Source organism: Panthera leo, chromosome E2 (assembly GCF_018350215.1).
Source record: "Panthera leo isolate Ple1 chromosome E2, P.leo_Ple1_pat1.1, whole genome shotgun sequence".
NCBI lineage: Eukaryota > Metazoa > Chordata > Mammalia > Carnivora > Felidae > Panthera > Panthera leo.
This window is the reverse complement of record NC_056693.1, coordinates 54,808,280-54,827,213: the sequence shown is the minus strand read 5'-3', so window position 1 is coordinate 54,827,213 and position 18,934 is coordinate 54,808,280. Positions and strand designations below refer to the sequence as shown.

The following is an 18,934-nucleotide window of genomic DNA, read 5'->3' as shown; positions in this document are numbered from 1 at the left end:
TAGAGAGACGGACGTGTGTTCTCAGCAATGCCCCCGAGCAGAACCTGGAGTTTCCTTCGGTTGGTGTGGGAGCGTGAGGAGGTCGCTAAAAGTGGCTGTGCCCTCAGCTGGCCTCTGCTGCTAGAAGCTGAGGCTGGCGCTGACCCTGGGGACCCGGGGAGGCCTCGCCCTCCCCTCTCAGGGGCCAAAGGAAGGACAGAGGAAGTGCCTTCAGCTGGCCTCTGCCGCACCCGAATTCTCTCTTCTTCTCTCAAGCCACAAGAAGCCACTGCATAACGTACGCGTGTGTATGTGTGTGTGTGCACGTGCATGCATAGGTATGTGTGCACACAGATACCACAGGCCTTGGTTGTACAGCACGGCGGACACCCCCAGGCACCTCCCGGTCCAATTCTCCGGCTCTCCAGGCGACCGAGAGGCTGTCCTGCACTGTCCAGCCCAGGAGCGCGCTCAGGGCAGCAATACGTCCGTGAGAGAGACACAGCACGCCGTGCAGAGTCGTGTAGGCACAGGGACGCGGTGAAACCCCGGCAGCACTGACCAGGCCCAGGAGCCAGGTGTCCCCGGTGCCCGGTCATTAGACAGGCACCACGCACTGGTCAGGGGTAACCACACAGTTGTACCCATACCGTGATCCCTCTGAAAAGCCTCCCACCCCCCAGTGGTTGTGCCTGGAAATGCCGGGTCTGGGACCCGGTCCTGAGAGCGGGGCCAAGCTCTGTCTGAAGAACAGGCCTTATGGGAGCCACACGGGGAGGCATCCGCTGGGGTCTCCGGACCAAGGGGGCCCCTTCCTTCACCTGCGGATGCAGGAAGCAGGTGCACGCCACTGAGGTGGGTCTGTGCGGTTCACGTGTGAGTGGCAGAACTGGAAAGACCCTCAAGGGTCAAATATTAAGACCCCCTCGCTGTAGAGCCGCACAACCGAGGCTCAGGGAGCGGGAGGACTGGGCCCGAAGCACCCGGCTCAGAAGCAGCACCAACCGCAGCAGAACCGGGTCTCCTGTCTGCTTCCCACTAGCCAGGCCTGCACGGAGCTGATCGGCAGGCCACCCTCCATCACCGCCCACCGGGCCAGGCCGGGTGAGGGGCCGGGACTTGCCGAGAAATACACGCAGGCACACAGAGCATGCACAGATCACTCGATACAGAAACACAGTCACAGGCTAGCTCACGGGCGTGTCTGCACACACACACACACACACACACACTCCAGCCTTTGTGCACAAATGGTCACACCCACATGTATGCACTCACATCCCCTCATCCCTGTGCACTTACACACAGGCACTCAGGCACTGTGCATTTACACACACAGGCACGCTCAACACATATATAGGCCCCTATAGAATGATCCATGTACATCCCACATCCACTTCTAAATGCATACACACACACACACGCACACGCGCACACACACACACACACACACACACACACTCAGGCGACCCCCTCCCACTCACACACTCATAGACACATTTGGGCACCCATGTGCTCGTGGACATCCTGGCAGCTCTACGCAGAGGCTTACACACACATTCTCAAGCTCATGCACACAGCCTGCACACGTGCCCAGATACTCAAGCATACACGAGCCCACACACTGTACGTACACCCCCCGCATACGCACACACTCTCACGCACAGAGCATGTGTTCAAGACGCATACATACCCAAAATCTGCACCCGGGGCACCCAGTCACGTTTACACACACCTCAGTACACGCACACACGCACACACACACACACTCAGCATGCTCACCCTGCAGGCCTCAGACCAGCAGGCGCGGCTGCACCCGGCGGCGCAGCCAAGTTCCCCTCTCCCACCCTGGCGGTGACAGGCGCGCGGCGGGGACACTCACAGCAGCTTGAGGATTTCCACGTAGCAGCCGAGCGTGCGGTCGGCCTGGGGACCCAGTTCGATGCTCATGGTGCTGCAGGCAGGGCTGACCATGAGGCAGTCGATGAGGTTGGGCTCGCTGTCATTGCCCGCGCTGGCCGTCAGTGCCGGCTTGGCAGTGCTGGTGTGTTCCACCTCCACGTGGATCTCGCTGGAGGCCACGACCACGGACTTGAGCCGCGCCTCGGACAGCGTGGCTTCCTGAGACACCAGGTCCGGGCTGGGGTGCAGAAGGCGCAGAGGTAAGGTGGGCTTCCGGTCACAGGGCTGCTGGCAGCCGTTCCGGATCTCCTTCAGGCTGGGGGAGTTGTCACGGCTGCGGGGAGAGGCGGAGAGGGTGTGTGAGCACCACCGAGCGAGCTACAGTCCCCGCGAGAGCCCCGGGCTCCACCCCAGGAGCCCCCGGGGGCAGTGCTGTGAGCTAGTGCTGTCAGATCCCAGCCTGCGAGTGAGGAAACTGAGGCTCCGCCGGTGGTTTGCTCAAGGTCTCAAGGCAGGGAGGGGTGGAGACGGCATCCACGCTTAAGCGTCTGTCTCGAAGGCTCCTGCGGCAGTCCAGCTCGAGGGGGGCATTCAACACACACGTGATGGGTGAATGAGTAAACGCCAGAGTCTACGTGCTACCACAAGGCCTTGGCGTTCACCTCCACCGCAGGCCTCCCCTAGCCACCCGTGAGATCCACTAAGTGCCTGTGCTTCCAGCTGCATCCTGGGGGCCAGCTGCCCCCCTCTCTCCTGGGGGCAGGCCCAGGCCCCACTTCTGTTGCCCGTCCCTGGTCAGGTGACGAGGCTCAGCATCCAGCTCCCCTGGGAGCCCACTTCCCAGGTGGATCCCAAACCCCAGAATTCTAGTCGCCTGCAGTCTGCGGGTGCCTCCAGCCCACGGCATCAGCCCTGCCCTTGGCTGAACCCCCAGCTAAAGCATCTCCACCGGCCTGGAGGGATGATGCTTGTTAACAGGGGTTCACTGAGAAAAGGCCTCGATGGCATCACTGATGTCGTATTTGTGTGGGAAACGCTGGGCCAAACACAATGAAATTAGGCCTCTATGCAGCAGGACTTGTCAGAACCTTGAGGCTGGTTAAAGCACCTCCACACTGGGTGCTTCCAAACATTACTGGGAGGCTCATTAGAGTGAAGGCAATTCCAGCAATGGGCTTCCTTTGTCGGTGCCACTGCGCTAAGTGCTATCACAGACCACCTTCTCAGATACGTGTGAATGGCCGGCATTACCATCTCCTGGTTCCAGGTGACGAAAGACACTTCTAGAGGTCCAATGATCTACCCTTGATCCCATGGCTTGTAAGTGGAGGGGGCTGGAATTTGAAGCCAGGTCTCTGACTTATATAAACCCCTGGTTCCTCACCACCACGTGGCTTCTGAGATCCCATGTGATCCTGTGCAGATCCTCCTCCTCCAAAAAGTCTTCCCTGATTTCTCCCCTGTGCCATCTTCACCCTCCTGCCCCCAGAGCCCGAGCTTTCCACCCCTGGCTGGATACAATATCCCCTGGGGGCACTTCTGAACATCCCGAAGCCCTATTTGATCAGAACCTCTGGGGTGGGGTCCAGATACCAGTAACTTTCTGGGTTCCCTGTGTGTGCGGTCAAGGTTAAGTCCACTGCTCCAAGGCACTCAGAGAATGATGGCATGATCGCCAACAGCCGCTCGTCCAGGCCCTCCCTAAATGTGCCACACACACGTGTCCCGTGCTTGCAAAGAGAGCACACGTTCCTTGTGCATAAGCCCTGGGCTGAGCATAGATCTCAGGCCCAATGCACCTGGAGGGCCTAAATTTACCCAGCATGGGCCACAACCAGGCCTGAGCCGAGCCCACCAAGGATGTTTGATAAATACACTTTAAACTTTGCTAGGGAAGAACAAAACCCATTAGCTAAAGTCCGAGAATTCAACAGTTGATGGAAAATTGTGTGTGGTCTGGGGTGGGGGGGGGGGGGTGGCGGGCAGTGTAACTGTCTCCATGGGCTCAGAGCTAATTTGCTACCCAAATACTCAACACTCCATTTCCCTGTGTTTGCCTTTGCTGGGATTTAGGAGTGGATTTTCAAGGCTGTTTGGCTCAGAGCGGGTGATTTTCCAGCAAGCTATGCTAACCTGGGTCAAGTTGTCTGTTCTTCAGTGAGTACATCATGTACCCACCAAGAGCGCTGTGGACAGACCCACAGGGCTTTATCTTCCAGGGACTGACCGCCAAGGGTGGGATGGACCTGAGCCCAGGAAAGACCTCGCAGCACCGCAGGCCTTGTGGTGACTTCCTGGAGGGACTAACAGGAAACTACTCCAGGCTCCAAGGGGGCTGGGCCGCTTTGAGCTGGGGGCTGGGACCCACCTCGCCCTCCCCAGGCCTCCTCCCTGGGCCCCTGGTTGTGACCCGCCCACGGCCAAGTTTGCCCCCTCCAGTCCATCCTCTGTGCAGCAGCCAGGGGGGACCTGGGAAACTGACATCCCGTCAAGTCCCTTCTCTACTTAAATCCTATCGGAGACCCCAGGGCTCTGAGAATGAACACTCCCCCACCCAAACAGAGGGCCAGCTCTGCCACTCCAAGTGTGGTCCCCGAGTAGCAGCCTCAGCCTTACTGCGAGGCTGTTAGGCAAGCAGTCTCAGGCCCCGCCTGGGACCTGCTGAATCTGAATCTGCATTTTATCACGACCCCCAGGAGCAGCTCGGCCTGGCCTGGCCGTTCTCTCCAGTTTCCCCTTTCTCTTTTCCTCTCTGCTCGTCACACCGTTTCCCTCCCTTCCTCCCCTGCAGTGGCCTTCATCAAGGAGCGAATCACCTACGGACTCTGCCAAGAATGCAAATTCCTGGGCCCAACTTGAAAATGCTGTGTCCAGGAGTCTGCATTTTCAGGAAGCAGCCTGGGGATTCTGAGGCAGGTGTTTAAGGACCACAGATGGAAAAGGTGACTAATGCCAACCCTATCTGCACCACCAGGCCTTTGCACATGCTGTTTTCTCTGCCTGGATCAGCTTGTCCTGCCTCCTGCCTTGCTGGCAGCCAGGAGCTCTCAACTTAAAGATCACCTCTCCGAGGGATCCCTCCCTCACCTGCCCCTAGAGCAGGGGTTCTCTGCTCTGGCCACACACTCGACTTGTCTGCGAAGTTTAAAATTAAAAAAACAACAAGAAATAAACAATGCCAGGGCCATCCCAATTAAATCAAAATTACAGCGATGGGGCCCAGGCACCCCCCCCCTTTTTTTTTTCTTTTTTATGACCCATATGCTTGTAAACGTGAAACAACAACTTGCCAGGAAAAGAGAGCCCTGATTGTGGCATCTGCCAGTGTGAATGCTCCCATCAGGCCTAACTCCAAACCACCAAGGTGCCACCACTGAGTACGGGGATGGGAAGCGATGTGCTTCCAAACACAGCAGGGCTCCGGCACACCCTGGGCGTAACCGAAATACGGTACGGTCAAGTACGTAAACCTCAGGTGCAGGGCTTCGTGAACTTCCCCACGTTCCCACCGGCCACCAGATCGGGACTCCTCCCCCTTGGTACCACTGACATTCGGGGCCAGATTGTTTCCCGGGGCGGGGGGAGGAGGGGCATCCTGCACGTGGGAGTATGCTGAGCAGCATTCCTGACTTCTACCCGCTGGATACACCCAGCACCCCAACTCCGGCCCAAGTCATGGGAGCCCCCAATGTCTCCAGACACTGCCAGATACCCCTGGGGCGTCAAGACGGCTCCTGGTCTCAAATGGTTCTCAAACCACTGACCTAGAGCAAGATGTGAAACACTTCCAGGAACCCAGAGGTTTCTCTCACGCCCTTCCTCTAACTCCCCACCCCAAAGGTGGCCATTCTCCTGGCCTCTATCACCACAGATTCCTTTTGCCTCTTCTTGAAGTTCCAGGAAAAAGAATCGCACCGTATGTATCTTTCGGATCTGGCCTCTTTTGGTCAGTTCTGCATTTGTGCGATTCATTCACAGTTTGCTTGTTCTGGTTCATCCATTCTTGCCACTCTCTAGCGTTCCTCTGTGTGAACACACCCCAAGCGTCCAACCATCCTACTGTTGAAGGACACTGGAGAGGAGGGTGAGGCAGATCTGAGTGAGGAGCAGTTACAAATAATGCCGCCAGAACATTCTCGTACGTGTCTTCTGGTGGATATGCCAAAAGCTATACGGAGTTGGGTTATAGGGTATATGCGTGCTACGTTTATGTTCTGATTGTGTAAACCTTCCCCAGCTGACTGATAGCAGCCAGGGTTCAGATTCCCCATCACAGACCATGTTAATTATGCCTCTGGCTTCCATCATCGCAGCCCTGACCAAGGTGTACCATGACTGCTCGCTCGCTCGCTCGCTCCCTCCCTCCCTCCCTCCCTCCTCCTCCGTCTCCCGCTACACTGTCTGCTCTGAAAGGGCAAGGGCTCCGTCTAGCTGGTTCACCTAGGTGCCTGTGGCACCTGGCGCGTGATGAGCGGTCACTAAACGAGGGCTGAGTGGACAAGAGAGACGAAGGCTGAGGCACCCGAGCAGAGCTTCGAGGACACAGAGGGAAAATTCTGGGAGGTGCTGTTTCCTGCTCCTGCTCCTGCCTCCTCCCAATTCCAGGCCAGGCATCTGCCGCGTGGGCTCAGGGAGGCCGAGATGAGTCACGGGCCTTTGGAGGAAAAGGAGCCTGGGAGTGTGTGACCCTCCTAGTAGTCTCTTCCTGCTTCCTAGGGTGGCCCGAGTTGGCAATGCACTCAGATCGGCTCCAGAACTACAGTGTGGAGGTCAAGGGTGGGAGACCGTCCATGTGCACAAGGATGCTTAGGATAGGTGTCCGCTGTCCAAGCCATGCACTACCCTTTGATCTCCCGTGTGTGTGTGTGTGTGTGTGTGTGTGTGTGTGTGTGTGTGTGTGTGTTTTGCTTCTAACATAACACGCTGTAGGCACAGAACAAGCACTTGGGACTGACCGGCATGACATCTTCCTGTTCTGGCCCCAGGGACACTATCACCTCCTTCTGAACAGGGAAATGAGTCAAGATTGGACAGGTCCCCTTTGAATATCAGAACCTAGGGCTAAGGACATGAAAAATAGAAATCCTCCCTTCTCAGGCCCTGTCATAAGAAAATATTCCCTTATTAAGTGTTTGTGGCCCCTTCCCCAGGAGCTCAAAGTACACTGGTTGTTTTACAAGCCTCACTTGTCCAGATTTTCAGTGTCTCAGAATGCTCCACCTTCTTCTCTTTAAACTTTTCAAAATGTTTATTTGTATATTTTGAAAGAGAGAGGGGGGGGGGAGAGAGAGAGAGAGAGAGAGAGAGAGAGAGAGAGAGAGAGAGGAGATCCAAAGCAGGCTCCACGCTCACTGTGGAGCCGATGCAGGGCTCGATTCCACGACTGCGAGGTCATGACCTGAGCTGCACTCGAGTCAGACACTTAACTGACTGAGCCACCCAGGTGTCCCTCCACTGTCTTCTCTTTAGGGGCTGAAATATATTCCTGCTATGTCCCCAGCTCTAGCTAGGCCTAGTTTGGTGTCCTTGGAATCGTGCAGTGTACCACCTGAACAACTGGACAGGGGAGCTACAACAGATGCCACCTGGTCCTTCACATCATATTCTCTCCAACGACCCGAGAGGTCACTGTATAAAGCTCTATACAAACTCATGGCATCTGCGTCACTGTGCATCCCAAGAGCGAGCCTCAACCAGGGAAGAATGGAAGCGGTAAGTAACCACCACAGCACCATCATCTCTCAGGGGAATGACCGTGAGCCGTGTTCCACGCAGTCTCCCGGGAAGTCCCAGTGGGGAACGCACGGGTGTCCGCAATGGTCATCAGACTCCACCGCTGTCCTCGGGTCCCCTCCCTGAGCTCCTAGGGCTGCCTCCCTCATAAGCTGCTCCACCCACACCCCGGAGGACCCAAGGCAGTGCCCTATCGTGCCTTTTTCCAGTCCTTCTCTACCACATGGGCTCTGTTTTCGTGTTCTCACAGCCTGCCTCCATCCGGCTCGATCCTGACCACTGCACGTTATCCCCCCAGCAGCATCTGACACTGTCTCACACACACAGATGCTCGGGAAACACACGCAGACCCTGGGCAAAATGAAATCCCGTGTTTACGAAGGCAAAGGGAGAAAACTACTGCCAGCCCTTGGGCACACACATGCACACACTCACGTGCACGTGCGCACACCCCCGACACGACCCCTCACGCACGCCGCACCTGTGTGCACACTCTCTCTCTCACACACACGAGCCTCAGCGTGCCAGATGTGCCAGGCGGTGAGAAACCTTCAGAATAAAACACTTGTTCCTGAGGCCAAGTCAACACAACAGCCTTGCAGTTGCCAATGTTGATTCACAGTGTTTGCTTTTCCGGTAACGTCCCCAGGTCCTGGTGGGTTCTGGGCCTGGCAAACAACGGGAGGCAGTCCCGGCGAACGCCACCCCACGTCCCCGGCCGGGTCAGGTACAGGCCGCCCTCCCTGGCGACCCGGCCCTTCAGTGTCCCCATCCGCGGGTGGCAGCGTGCCCCCCCAGCCCTGCAGGCTCTCCTGGTGGTGGCGACTGACCTGTTGATGAACTCTTCGTAGCAGGAGTAGATGGCAGCCAGGCACACGGCCACCAGGTTGGGCAGGACCCGGGGGTGGGGGCAGTGCCCCGTGGGGCCGTGCATGCTGGAAGAGAGCAGAGGGCAGGGTGAGCTGGTGGCTGCAGCGGGGATGCCCACGCAGGGAGGCGGGGGAGGGGGAGGGGGAGGGGGTGGCCCAAGCCCTGTGCCGGGTCCTGGCTCTGCCAGGCGCAGGCAGCAGAGGGCCAAGCTCCAGGCCACGGGCTCAAGACCCAGGGTGCCTGGGTTCAAGTCCAACTAAGCAGCCTTGGCAAATCACTCGTGCTTTCCACTCTCCATGTGCTTAGCTATAAAACGGGGACGTGGCCTCCTCTTCAGTGGGTTACAAGGACCCAGTTTTTCTAACCCACGGGAAGACTCAGCATATGGCAGTCCTACGTCCCGAGACAGTCATGTCTGTGCCTGGGGGTTCTGGAATAATCATTTGTGATACTGCATATCACTCCCAAAAGTGGCCTGCTTTGAAAGAAAAATTATTACAGTCACCCTGGCCCAGCACGGCGTCTGGGACACATTTGCTAAGTCCTCCCTGGATGCTAGCTATAGTTATTTATCATGGTTATCTCTGTGCCTCAGTTTTCTTATCTGTAAAATGAGGCTAATACCCCTCTCCCAGGGCTGTTCGGTGTCTGGGAATAACACCCTTAACATTCCTGGAAAATCACTGTGGCCCCCGGAGGTAAGAGAGGCCTAACCTGAAAAAATTTCACAAACCATAACTGGGTCCTGATAAAGGGACCCTGAAGCCACCAGGGTTCCTCCAGAAGGACACTTCATTTGGGTTTAGAAATTCTTTGTGAATTCTAGGTGAGTCTATTTAGGGAATGCATAGTTTCGAAACCGGCTTAAACAGGCTGCTTTGATTTTCTTAAATGATGAGAGGAGTGAGGACAACTATCGCGAACATTTTCGTCACATCCGCACAGTTCTTGGCGTTTACGTGGATTAGCTCACGGGGTCTGCACATGAACTGGGCGAAGCGCCCACTCTGGTTCTCAGTTTACAGAGGAGGAAACCAAGGCACAGAGAGAAAATTTAAAAGTCAAAGAAAAAGCAACCCCACTCCTCTGAAACACTGGAAGGGAGTAAGAACCAGCATCTCCGGCTTCCTCTTGCCCAAGTTGGGGAGGTGGCTGTGCAAGTCCCCAGTGATGGCTCTGCAGGGCCTCAGGGGTATTGTCTCCTTACACACTCAGTACTTCTAGACCCAAGGTGGGCCCACGGAAATAATCCTATTATTTAGAACCATTGCCATTTCCTGACTTCCTACCCAGCGCCAGGTACTGCGCTAGGGGCTTCCTCACATATTACATCATCTTTAATTACGCAACAACTCCTATGGGTCGCGGCGTTAACGGGACCAGAGCGGTACGGTAACTGGCTCAATGTCACGGAGCTAGTAAGTGCCGGAGACTGCCAGAGAACACGGATGCTCAGGGCCCAGATACACCCCCGGCTTCCCTGGGGGCGTCAGCGGACGCGCAGCTCTGGGGTGGAGAGGAAGGCCGGCTGGCAGGCACGGCAGGGCGGGGGTCCCGCTGGGAGACCCACCTCTGGATGAACTTCTTCACCACCTCCATCCCCGCGTTGAGCTCGTTCAAGGCAAGGATGTACTCCTGAGTAAACAGCCTCAGTCGTGGGCACTTCCCGAAGTCCTGCGGAGAGAGCGGAAGGAGAAGCTGGGCATGCTGCGGAGGGGGCCGGGGGCCCGGAAGGGGCAGGGGGACCCTGCTCGGCCCACCACCGCCGGTGTCGAAGGCAATGGCGAGACACCAGCCAACTCCTCTTCCCAGCACACGTTTTTCACTTCAGGAGGCTGGCCACGTCACCCTCTCGTGCACCCCCTTTGATGGCCGCCCGTGGAGGTGAGCAAATGTCCTGACACTGAAGGCTCTTCTGGGACTTGTGGCGAACTCATGGGCACGGCACCGGCCCGGCCCGTGCTAGGACAGGGGTCGGCATGCCGCACAGATGTGCTCAAAAGACAGTCCAGCCGGGGCTTCCCTTCTGCAACCCTGGGAAGGGGCCTGCGGGTGTTGGGCTGGGCCCCCCGCAACCCTTGGGGGAGCCAGAGACTCGTCCCCAGGAGTCCCCTCTCGTTGTTTCTGGGACCCCTGCTTTCTGTGAGCTGTTATCTCAGCTCACTCAACACAGCAAAGTCAGGGGATACGCAATCTAGGGCCATCGGTTTCGGGGGAGGGCTTTGGGACTTCCCGGGGCACGCAGGACGTAAAGGAAGCACTGGACAGATGCAACTCCGCGTGTCCCCAGACATCAGCAACGAAAAGACACCTGTTCCTTCTCCTGAGCAAGAGGGTAGGAGGGAGGTCCAAGAACCAGACGTGGCCCCGGGGTGAAGAGGGTCCCCAGTCCCGGGCTGCTCTAGGCTGACCCCAGCTGCCCACTGGGCTCCAGGAAATACTTAAGGAGCATTAGATGATCTTGTCATTTGGCTGTACAAATGGCACACGGAATCACAAAGGCCGATGAAAGTAGACGGACAAGCTCGGAGAAAGGCTGGCTGGACAGGTAATGGCGTGTCTGTGTGAGAGACACGCGGGGTGTAGGAGGAGGTGTGTTTGTGTGTGTGAAATGTGGGATATGGGAGGAGGGGTGTGTGTGATTGGAGGTGTGGGAGGAGGGGTGTGTGTGTGAGAGAGACGTGGGGTGTGGGGGTGGGTGTAAGTGAGACGTGGGGTGTGGGAAGAGGTGTGTGTGTGTGTGTGTGTGTGTGCGCGCGAGCGCGCATGGCATGAGACGTGGGGCGTGTGAGGGAGACGTGCGGTGTACGTGTGTCAGGGCCGTGGCCCGGGACGGGAGGTGTGCGCCCTGGAGGGCGAGCGGGTGGGGAGACAGGGGGCTGGCGTGTGGTGGGGGGGGGTGGGGGGGGGGGGGTCCGTGCGAAAGGGGTGCGGGTGGGGGGAGGGGGAGGGGAGGTAAATCCGCTTGACGTCAGGACGAGGCCCCGGGGGTGACATCTCCGTCCGCGGCCCGGCCTGAGCCCCGGCATCTCCGCTCAGCGGTCGCCTAATTGCGGGGCGCGGAGCGAGGCCGAGGGCTCCCGCCTGCTTCAGAGCGTGACTCCAGGGGACGCCTGGGCCCGCTAGGCTTCCCCGACACGGCACCCCCACGGGGCGGGTGACCCAGTGCAGCTGGGGGGGGGGGGGTCGGGGTCATCTCCTCGGTGGCCCCTGGCTCAGGGACTTGTCGGAGAGGAGAAACGTCCGCCGGGAGAGGGCGCTGCCTCCACTCCCAGGGTCACGGGCAGGGGTCTGGGTGGTGGTGGAATGGGGGGGGAGGGGGGCGGTGCTCCCGCCCGCAGCTTTGTTCGTGGGCTTCTAAACCCATGGGCTGGGTTTGAACAGTCGTGGGGGGGGGGGGGCAAGTCGATGTGGTGACGAGGGTGACCGGGAAGACATCCGAGGGAAGAGTCACATCTCCAAACTCCTCCGCCCTCCTCCTGCCCCCGCTCGGTGGAACCCGTTCAATAAGACGTCACTGGATCAGCATCTAATTTCAGGTAAAACAGCGAGACTGTCTTCACAGATCCAACTGATCCCGCCGGCCCTCCTGAAAGCTCCGAGTAGAACACGTCCCTCCCACGTCCTCCCCGCCAGCCCACACGAGGAAGCTTCTAGAGCTGCGTCTTCACCTGGAGTAAAGAGGCTGAATTAGGGTCCTCAGGACAATGAGGGGGTTCGTCTTCTGCCATTCTCCTACCACGATTGTGCCCTTACACAAGGAGGGCAGAAGGAACCACGGGGAAAGGTCCGAAGGAACATACATACTCGTGTGCAAACACATACACACACAGGCACACACACACACACACACAGTCCCAGGCACACACACAGGACATCGGGCTAGATGAGGCCCCTGAGTGAAGAGAAGCCTGGAGCTTGACGGTGCTTCCAAATTGAGGACGACGTCTAAAGTCCCCTGACGCCCTGGAAAAGGGTGACAGGAAAGCTGTGTGGCCTTGGGCTGACCCACCCCTCTCAGGACGTGATCGTCTCTGAGGGTTGTAATAACCCATCTCTATGCCCGCTTCCACTTCTGAGGGCTTATGAGTCTAGGAACACTGCTTCAACCCAACCCTACTAAAGGTAACTGTCCTTATCTTCGAGAGTAGATGTCTGGACAGTCAAGGTCATTTTCTTGGAAATAAACCTTACAGAAGGGTCTGATGGCCTTTTGACATATGGGTGAGCGACATTTTACCTCTACGGAAAAGCCAAAAATGTTCCTCTTGGAATCTGGTCTGGGCACTCAGTGGTCCACTAGGGACCACAGCCACATCTTGCTTCCTTTGCCACAAGAACACCCCAATGAATGGCATGTGGGCACAGGGACCACATTCATTCTTGAGGATACAGTTTAACAGGTTTAGAATCTCTAGGAGAACATTCTAGAGGACTGCTTCCATTTGTATCTAATTTTTATCTCAGTCCAGTGAGTAACACTCTAAGACTCTTCTCTAAGGTTCAATTTATGCATCCATGAAACGGGGCATGTGATATATTTGCGGAAGACGCGCTCTGAGGATAAGGGAAGCCCCGAGATCCCAGAACACCTCTGTGGTGTATGGTTTTCTCCATTTCCCCAGTGTTCAAATGCCTCCTTGATGGGGTGAAGAGAAGTCACTGCTCATGCTATGCTGACAGACACGTGGCTGGTGGCAGGCCAGTGACGAGACGCCCCACACCAGCCGAGAGCCCCAGCTCCAGCCGAGCATCTGGCCCATGGCTAGTAAATCAGCTTCAGGGAGCATTAAAGGGGCCTGAAAGGCCCACCATACTTCCCAAGCCTAGCATTAGCCACAATCACTGTTCACCACACATCTGTTCTTCTGCAGAAAGAGAACCCTCCTCTGTCCTGTCTATAGTTCTCTTCTGACAGAGTTCAGAGCGTGTAATTAGTAGATACCAAGAGCAGAGCGGGCCTGCAAAGCTTTATGGCATCCCCAGACGCGAGGATCCCTTGGGGAGTTTGTAAAACTGAAGTGAGGATTCATGCCCGAAGGTCCCTGATCTCTGCCAGGCCACAACAGATGCTATAAATTCTGGATTTGCCCTGGAGCTATTCTGAATCTTATCCAGAAAATTATTACATGGTCAACACTCTAAGCCCATAACTAACCAAACATAAGGGAGACGTTGTATGGTTAAGCTGTGGGAGGCTGCCTGAATTTTGACTTTTTCCCCTTGGAAGTCGGATGTCCCATAAGAACTCTTATTAAACAGACTACTGACTACCATGGAACACGCAGAAATGTTTACGTCCCGAGAAGGCATGGGCCCAGACAAGTATGCCCTGGGGGTTTGGCTGTCACTGACAAGTTGTGAAAGAGAAGTCCTTCGCAAAGGAAACCCCAGAACCTCTGCTCTGGATTCTGAAGGGGTGCAACCCTCACCTCACGCCACATGCACGGTGATTTTAAAGTTAACAATCAGAAATCCTTTCCTCTCAGAAGCTTGAAGTTAGAGAGTGCCCTTGAAACCATAAAAGCTCCAATCAGGGCAGAAACCCATGCTCCCTCCCCCCGGCCCCCCACCACCATGGAGATTTCTCTGTTGGTCCTGGAGAAAGAACCGGACGGAGTATCTCTCTCCCCTGGGTTCAGAAAACTAGAAGTGCATTTATCTCAAATCAAGGAGGATCTCAGAAATAAGCAACAATTCAATTATGGTATGTGATTGCTCAGGGCAGAAAATGGTGAACACGATTCACACCGTGCCAACACAGTTCAGTTGCCAGTGTCTGCCGGGAATGTTGTGTTGGGATAGATTCTGAAGCTACCTCTGGGCTCTGCGCGAAGAGTGCTGTAATCGATTAATGATGTCTGCCGCGGGTGCGGGATGAGGAACCGCACCTGTGCCCTACGCTGCCATCCGGACTGGGGTTAGGGACACGGTGTGGAGACAGGAAGGCTACTTGTGAACTGTAGGTTGCCCCTTTCCACAGTTGTTTTCGCATGCTAAGTCTTGACAGGCGGGGGGGCAGGAGTCATGGGTACGCTGTAAATGATTTAGTGCCACAGCACACAGATGCCTCCACATCACCCAGGGGACCTGAGTCCAGGCTGGGGGCTGGCTCGGTAAGGCACATTGGACACTGGCCCTCGTTTTTCGCTGCTTCTCTTCAGCAGCACGGTGCCCCTCCCCTCACATCACAGCCAGGGTGCACGCCCTCACATGACTTGTCACTGCGGCTGATGACCCTGACTGCCTGGCCATGGCCGTGACTGTCCGCTTTCTCCATCACAAAGTCACTCCTTCTCCCCCTTCCACACGGTGCATCAGGAAGGACACCATTATGGACAGCCCAGCCCCCACTGAGGAAGTGAGGGGTTCCACTCCCCCTTCTTGAGGGCCGAGCATCTCTAGACCTTATTTCTGATTCTACACACGGAAACTTCTCTCTTCTCCCCCAGACACACTATTTTTGTTATTTTTACTGTGAAAAGATCCTTCTTGTTGCCTTAAGAGAAAAAAAAAAACATGGCCGAGGAGGACAGGCTATGTTAACACCCCAACTTAGACAGAATCCCAACCCCAGTCCCTGGTGGTCAGGCCAGGACAGCCAACCCCGTTCCCCAAATCTTTGGGGAAAAGGGAAAGAAAAGACTGGCTTTGCAGTCTGGGGCCGGCGGGGGGTGGTCAGGGGAACTCACCATGTTATGCTTGAGGATTCTCTGGACCACGGGCGTGAACACTTCGATGACCACCATGGACCGGGGCCGCTCTCTGCAGTGCTGGGGAGACAGAAGGACACGGTCAGTGCCGAGCTGGCAGGGCCCAGCCAGGGCTGATCGGGCCTGGTCTGTGGCTCCTAGCAGGGCTCAGGGGCAGGGAGCCCAGCACTGATGCCTGTATTCCCTTGATCAATACTGGTGCACGGCTTTTGCTCTTTTTTTTTTTCTTTTTGCAGTAAGTGAGGAAGGGATCTTTTGTTTGCTTTTTGTTTTGATCTTAAAATCCGAGGCTGTTTTAGATAGTATAGACAGGCGTCAGCTCTGGACACAATGTGACATGGTGTGACAGAGGAGTGTCTTGAAACCCGGGGGCAAGAACACCAGGGGTCTCAGTGTTTGGACACCAGAATCTTGAAAGCTCTGTGGCTTTTCGGTTGTTGGTTTTAATAAGCTGGCAGCAGTGTGAGGCCAAATGCACCTCTCAGATGTGTTTTAATTTCGTCACGGTGGTGTTTTGTGTTTCAAATGAAAACTGAAGACCTTCAGGTGGAACAAACCAGGCCCCATCCCTCCCGACACATTTATAACCTGCCCAGGCCTGTAGGTGCTGAGTTTGGGATATGAGAAATCAGGGCTTTCCTGGGAAACCGAAGATAAATAAACTTTCTTCAGATCGTGGGGTCCTGGCTTCAAAGTCTGGTAGGTGAGGCTGCCCGCGCAAGTCCAGTGAGCTGGCCCAGAGTGGACCCAGTGGGGGTGGCTTTGTTCCCCTCAGGTTCCCCCTTCTGGCAAGGCTTCCTGGTGGGTGAGGCACAGAGGCTGGACCGCCCCCCCCCCCCCCCCCCCCCCCCCGGAGGGAAAATAGCCTGAAGGCTGACAGGCCCCAGGGGCTGGGAGCCCTCGCTCCAAAGGGCGGGCTGCCTTCTGTATAGGACCAGTAGGAGTTCTATCAGAAAATGCCAGAAAGAATGGTTTTTTCCACCTCACTATTTTTCAAACTGTGCTACCTGGGAACCCTCAGGTATGATGTGCTTTGAACAGAGGTCCAGTGTTCTAGAACCACCGTGGTTTGAAAACCACGAACTCTGGGAGAAGCTGTACAGCCTGAGAGCAGAATAAAGAGATTTGGATTAAATTGGACAAACTACTGAGACAGATGATCGGCTGAGACAGGTAAGGGAGCAGCTGACCACCCTCTCGGGGGCCCACACACTGGGTCATCTGACCCCACCCTGCTTGGGGCGCGTCGCCCTCAAGCACTGGGGGGCAGAGAAGGCCTGATAGTTGTCTCCAGCCTCACCATGGCCCCCGGGGAGGAGGGGGCCTCCATTTTGCACAGGAGCCCGATGCCCGTGCAGCACATGCTTGTGTGCACACACGCACAGGTGCTCACCCGCTGGGCCCGGAGGGCACACCCTGCCCCATGCCACACACGCGCATTGAGAACGCGTCCCGGGCACTGCGGACCAGCAGGCTGGGTCCACCCTCTGCTCTGTGGGTTGCTGGAAAAGGTCTCCTGACGGAGAGATGAGGCCAGAGAGGATAAGGCAATCCTGTGTCTCTCAAGCACACAGAGAGAGTGTGTTTTCCATCCCCTTCCCTCCAGAAACCACTGAGCCTCCCAGGTGCCCGCTTGGCCATGCCGCGTGCTCGGCTCACTGGTGGACACAGTCCACGCCCCCTGAGGACACCATGGGGCTGTGGAAGAAGCAAGGGAGGGAGGGAGCACGAGGAGGGTGAGTCAGCAGGTGCAAGACGGGGGAGCGCCGGGGAAGCAGCAAACCTAGGCCCTGCGTCTCTCCAAAGACATCAACTCGTTACATAAAAAAAAAAAAAAAAAATCATACAGCAAAGAACAAACCAGGATTGCATGCTGGTTCAGTCCCCGGACTACTGAAGTGTGCTTTCAGAGTGACGGATGATTGGTCCCCGACACGCCCTGGGCGTGTTCCGTGTAAATCCCACTGCGAGCCTGGCACTGGGTCCGCGGCAGTGGATGTCCCGCTCTGTGGCTCCCCCCAGCTAACCTGGCGTTCCCCTGCCTGCTTTCCCTGTTCAGGAAAAGCCCCATGGCCGTGCCCCACTGTGGGCCAGCCGGTGCGCAGAGGAGCCGGGGCTAATAATAAACCAGCTCTGACGTCAGGAACCCAGAAAACCTGCTACACATTTCTCCCAAGACAGCTACAAAGACAGTCCAGAGAAAAGCCGGACGCTCCTCCCCGACCCACCGGTTTGGACTCTGGGCCTTCCTGATCACCTGTGTGGCGGAGAGAGAGAGCTGTAACCCTAAGAGAAGGTTGCCTGGCTTGCCTTCTGGGTCCATGTGGGGCCCTGACCCAGGTCGGGGAAGCCTGGGTTTTCAGCAAATTGCACCAAGCCGACCCCAGCACGCACTCGGAGGCAGGCTGCCTCCTGCAAACGCAGCCCTCCTTCAGGGACGCCATACCTTGCAAAAGAATTCACAGAGATCTGGCGGTGGATGGTTGTTTTCCAGCAAAGGAGCAATCGCCTAGAAGACAACGAACAAATGTCAGTTGGAATCTCTAGGAGGAACTCCTACCTGGCGGGGGGGGGGGGGGGGGCGGGGGGGCTCACGGCACCCACTGAGAAACTGATAAAAAGTCTGGGCTGATCCCCCGCCTCGGAAAAATACACACCTACGACGACGCAGGTAGCTTTAGGGGTTTGGTGACCTGCTGACGTCCATGCACGTCCCCCTCAGATCAACAGTCCCCGCCTACGGGGCAGGACAGTTGAGCGGTTATGAGCCCAGGCACTGGGGGCAGAGTCCTGGGTGCAGTTCTAGTTGTGGCACTTGTGGCTCTATAACTGTTCGAACAAGCTACTTTGTCTCTTTTAACGCCCGAGTTCCCGCCTGGAAAGCGGAGCAGACAGAGTCAGTGGAAAAGCGGGCGGGAGGTGCTGATAACTGTCATCTGGGGCTGGTCGTCCCCGCCCTTTGCAGGACATTCTGCAGCATCCTTGTGCTCAACCCGCTAGATGCCAGGAGCAACCCTCAGCCAGCTGTGACGGTGAAAGTCTCCGGGCACACTTTGGTTTTATATTAAGGGAGTTTGAATATCTCATGCCCCTTGAGTTCATTTCCCACCAAGTCTTAAAAAAATTTATTTTTTTTTAACATTTATTCATTTTTGAGAGAGAGAGAGACAGAGCACGAGAAGGGGAGGGGCAGAGAGCGAGGGAGACGCTGAATCTGAAGCAGGTTCCAGGCTCTGAGCCATCAGCACAGAGCCCGATGCGGGGCTCTAACCCATGAACCTTGAGATCATGACTGGAGCCGAACTGAACTCGGACACTTAACCGACTGACCCACCCAGGCGCACCCCTCCCCCAGGCCTTCTTAGGCGAGCTGTCCAATTCTTACCGGTTCCCACCGCCATTCCTGGACAAGGTTCCCATGGCCTGAATGGTGTGTGATTCGTGATTTTTCTTCCCCTTTCATAATTTGTTTTTTAATTTTTATTCTTTATTTTTATTTTTTTCATAATTTCTGTTTTAATGATTTTGCTAAACCTCAAATAAGATATTGGAACCACGGGAGAAAATGTGTCCAGACACTGCCAAATGCCCCACAGGAGACAAAAGAGTCCCCAGTTAAGGAGCCCCTGTTATAATACCTCTCACGGAGTCTGAAATAAGGCCAGGTCTCCATAAATGTTAGTTACTGGAAGGTTAACGTCTATGTGAGGTCCACTCATTTTCTTATTTGCCACACT

The 18,934-nt window shown here is 56.1% G+C and overlaps 1 protein-coding gene across 2 annotated transcripts in view; it reads right to left on the bottom strand.

Annotated features, from left to right (window-relative positions):
* Window positions 1-18,934, bottom strand: part of LOC122209155 (c-Maf inducing protein) — a 230,939-nt gene that overhangs the window by 21,826 nt on the left and 190,179 nt on the right. For both annotated transcript variants that reach the window (XM_042920864.1, XM_042920865.1), the window contains 5 exons: window positions 17,644-17,706; window positions 15,177-15,257; window positions 10,055-10,158; window positions 8,445-8,549; window positions 1,862-2,215 (listed from right to left, as the gene is read on the bottom strand). In XM_042920864.1, the coding sequence (XP_042776798.1) occupies window positions 1,862-2,215; window positions 8,445-8,549; window positions 10,055-10,158; window positions 15,177-15,257; window positions 17,644-17,706 (707 nt within the window). The remainder of the gene's footprint in view (window positions 1-1,861; window positions 2,216-8,444; window positions 8,550-10,054; window positions 10,159-15,176; window positions 15,258-17,643; window positions 17,707-18,934) is intronic.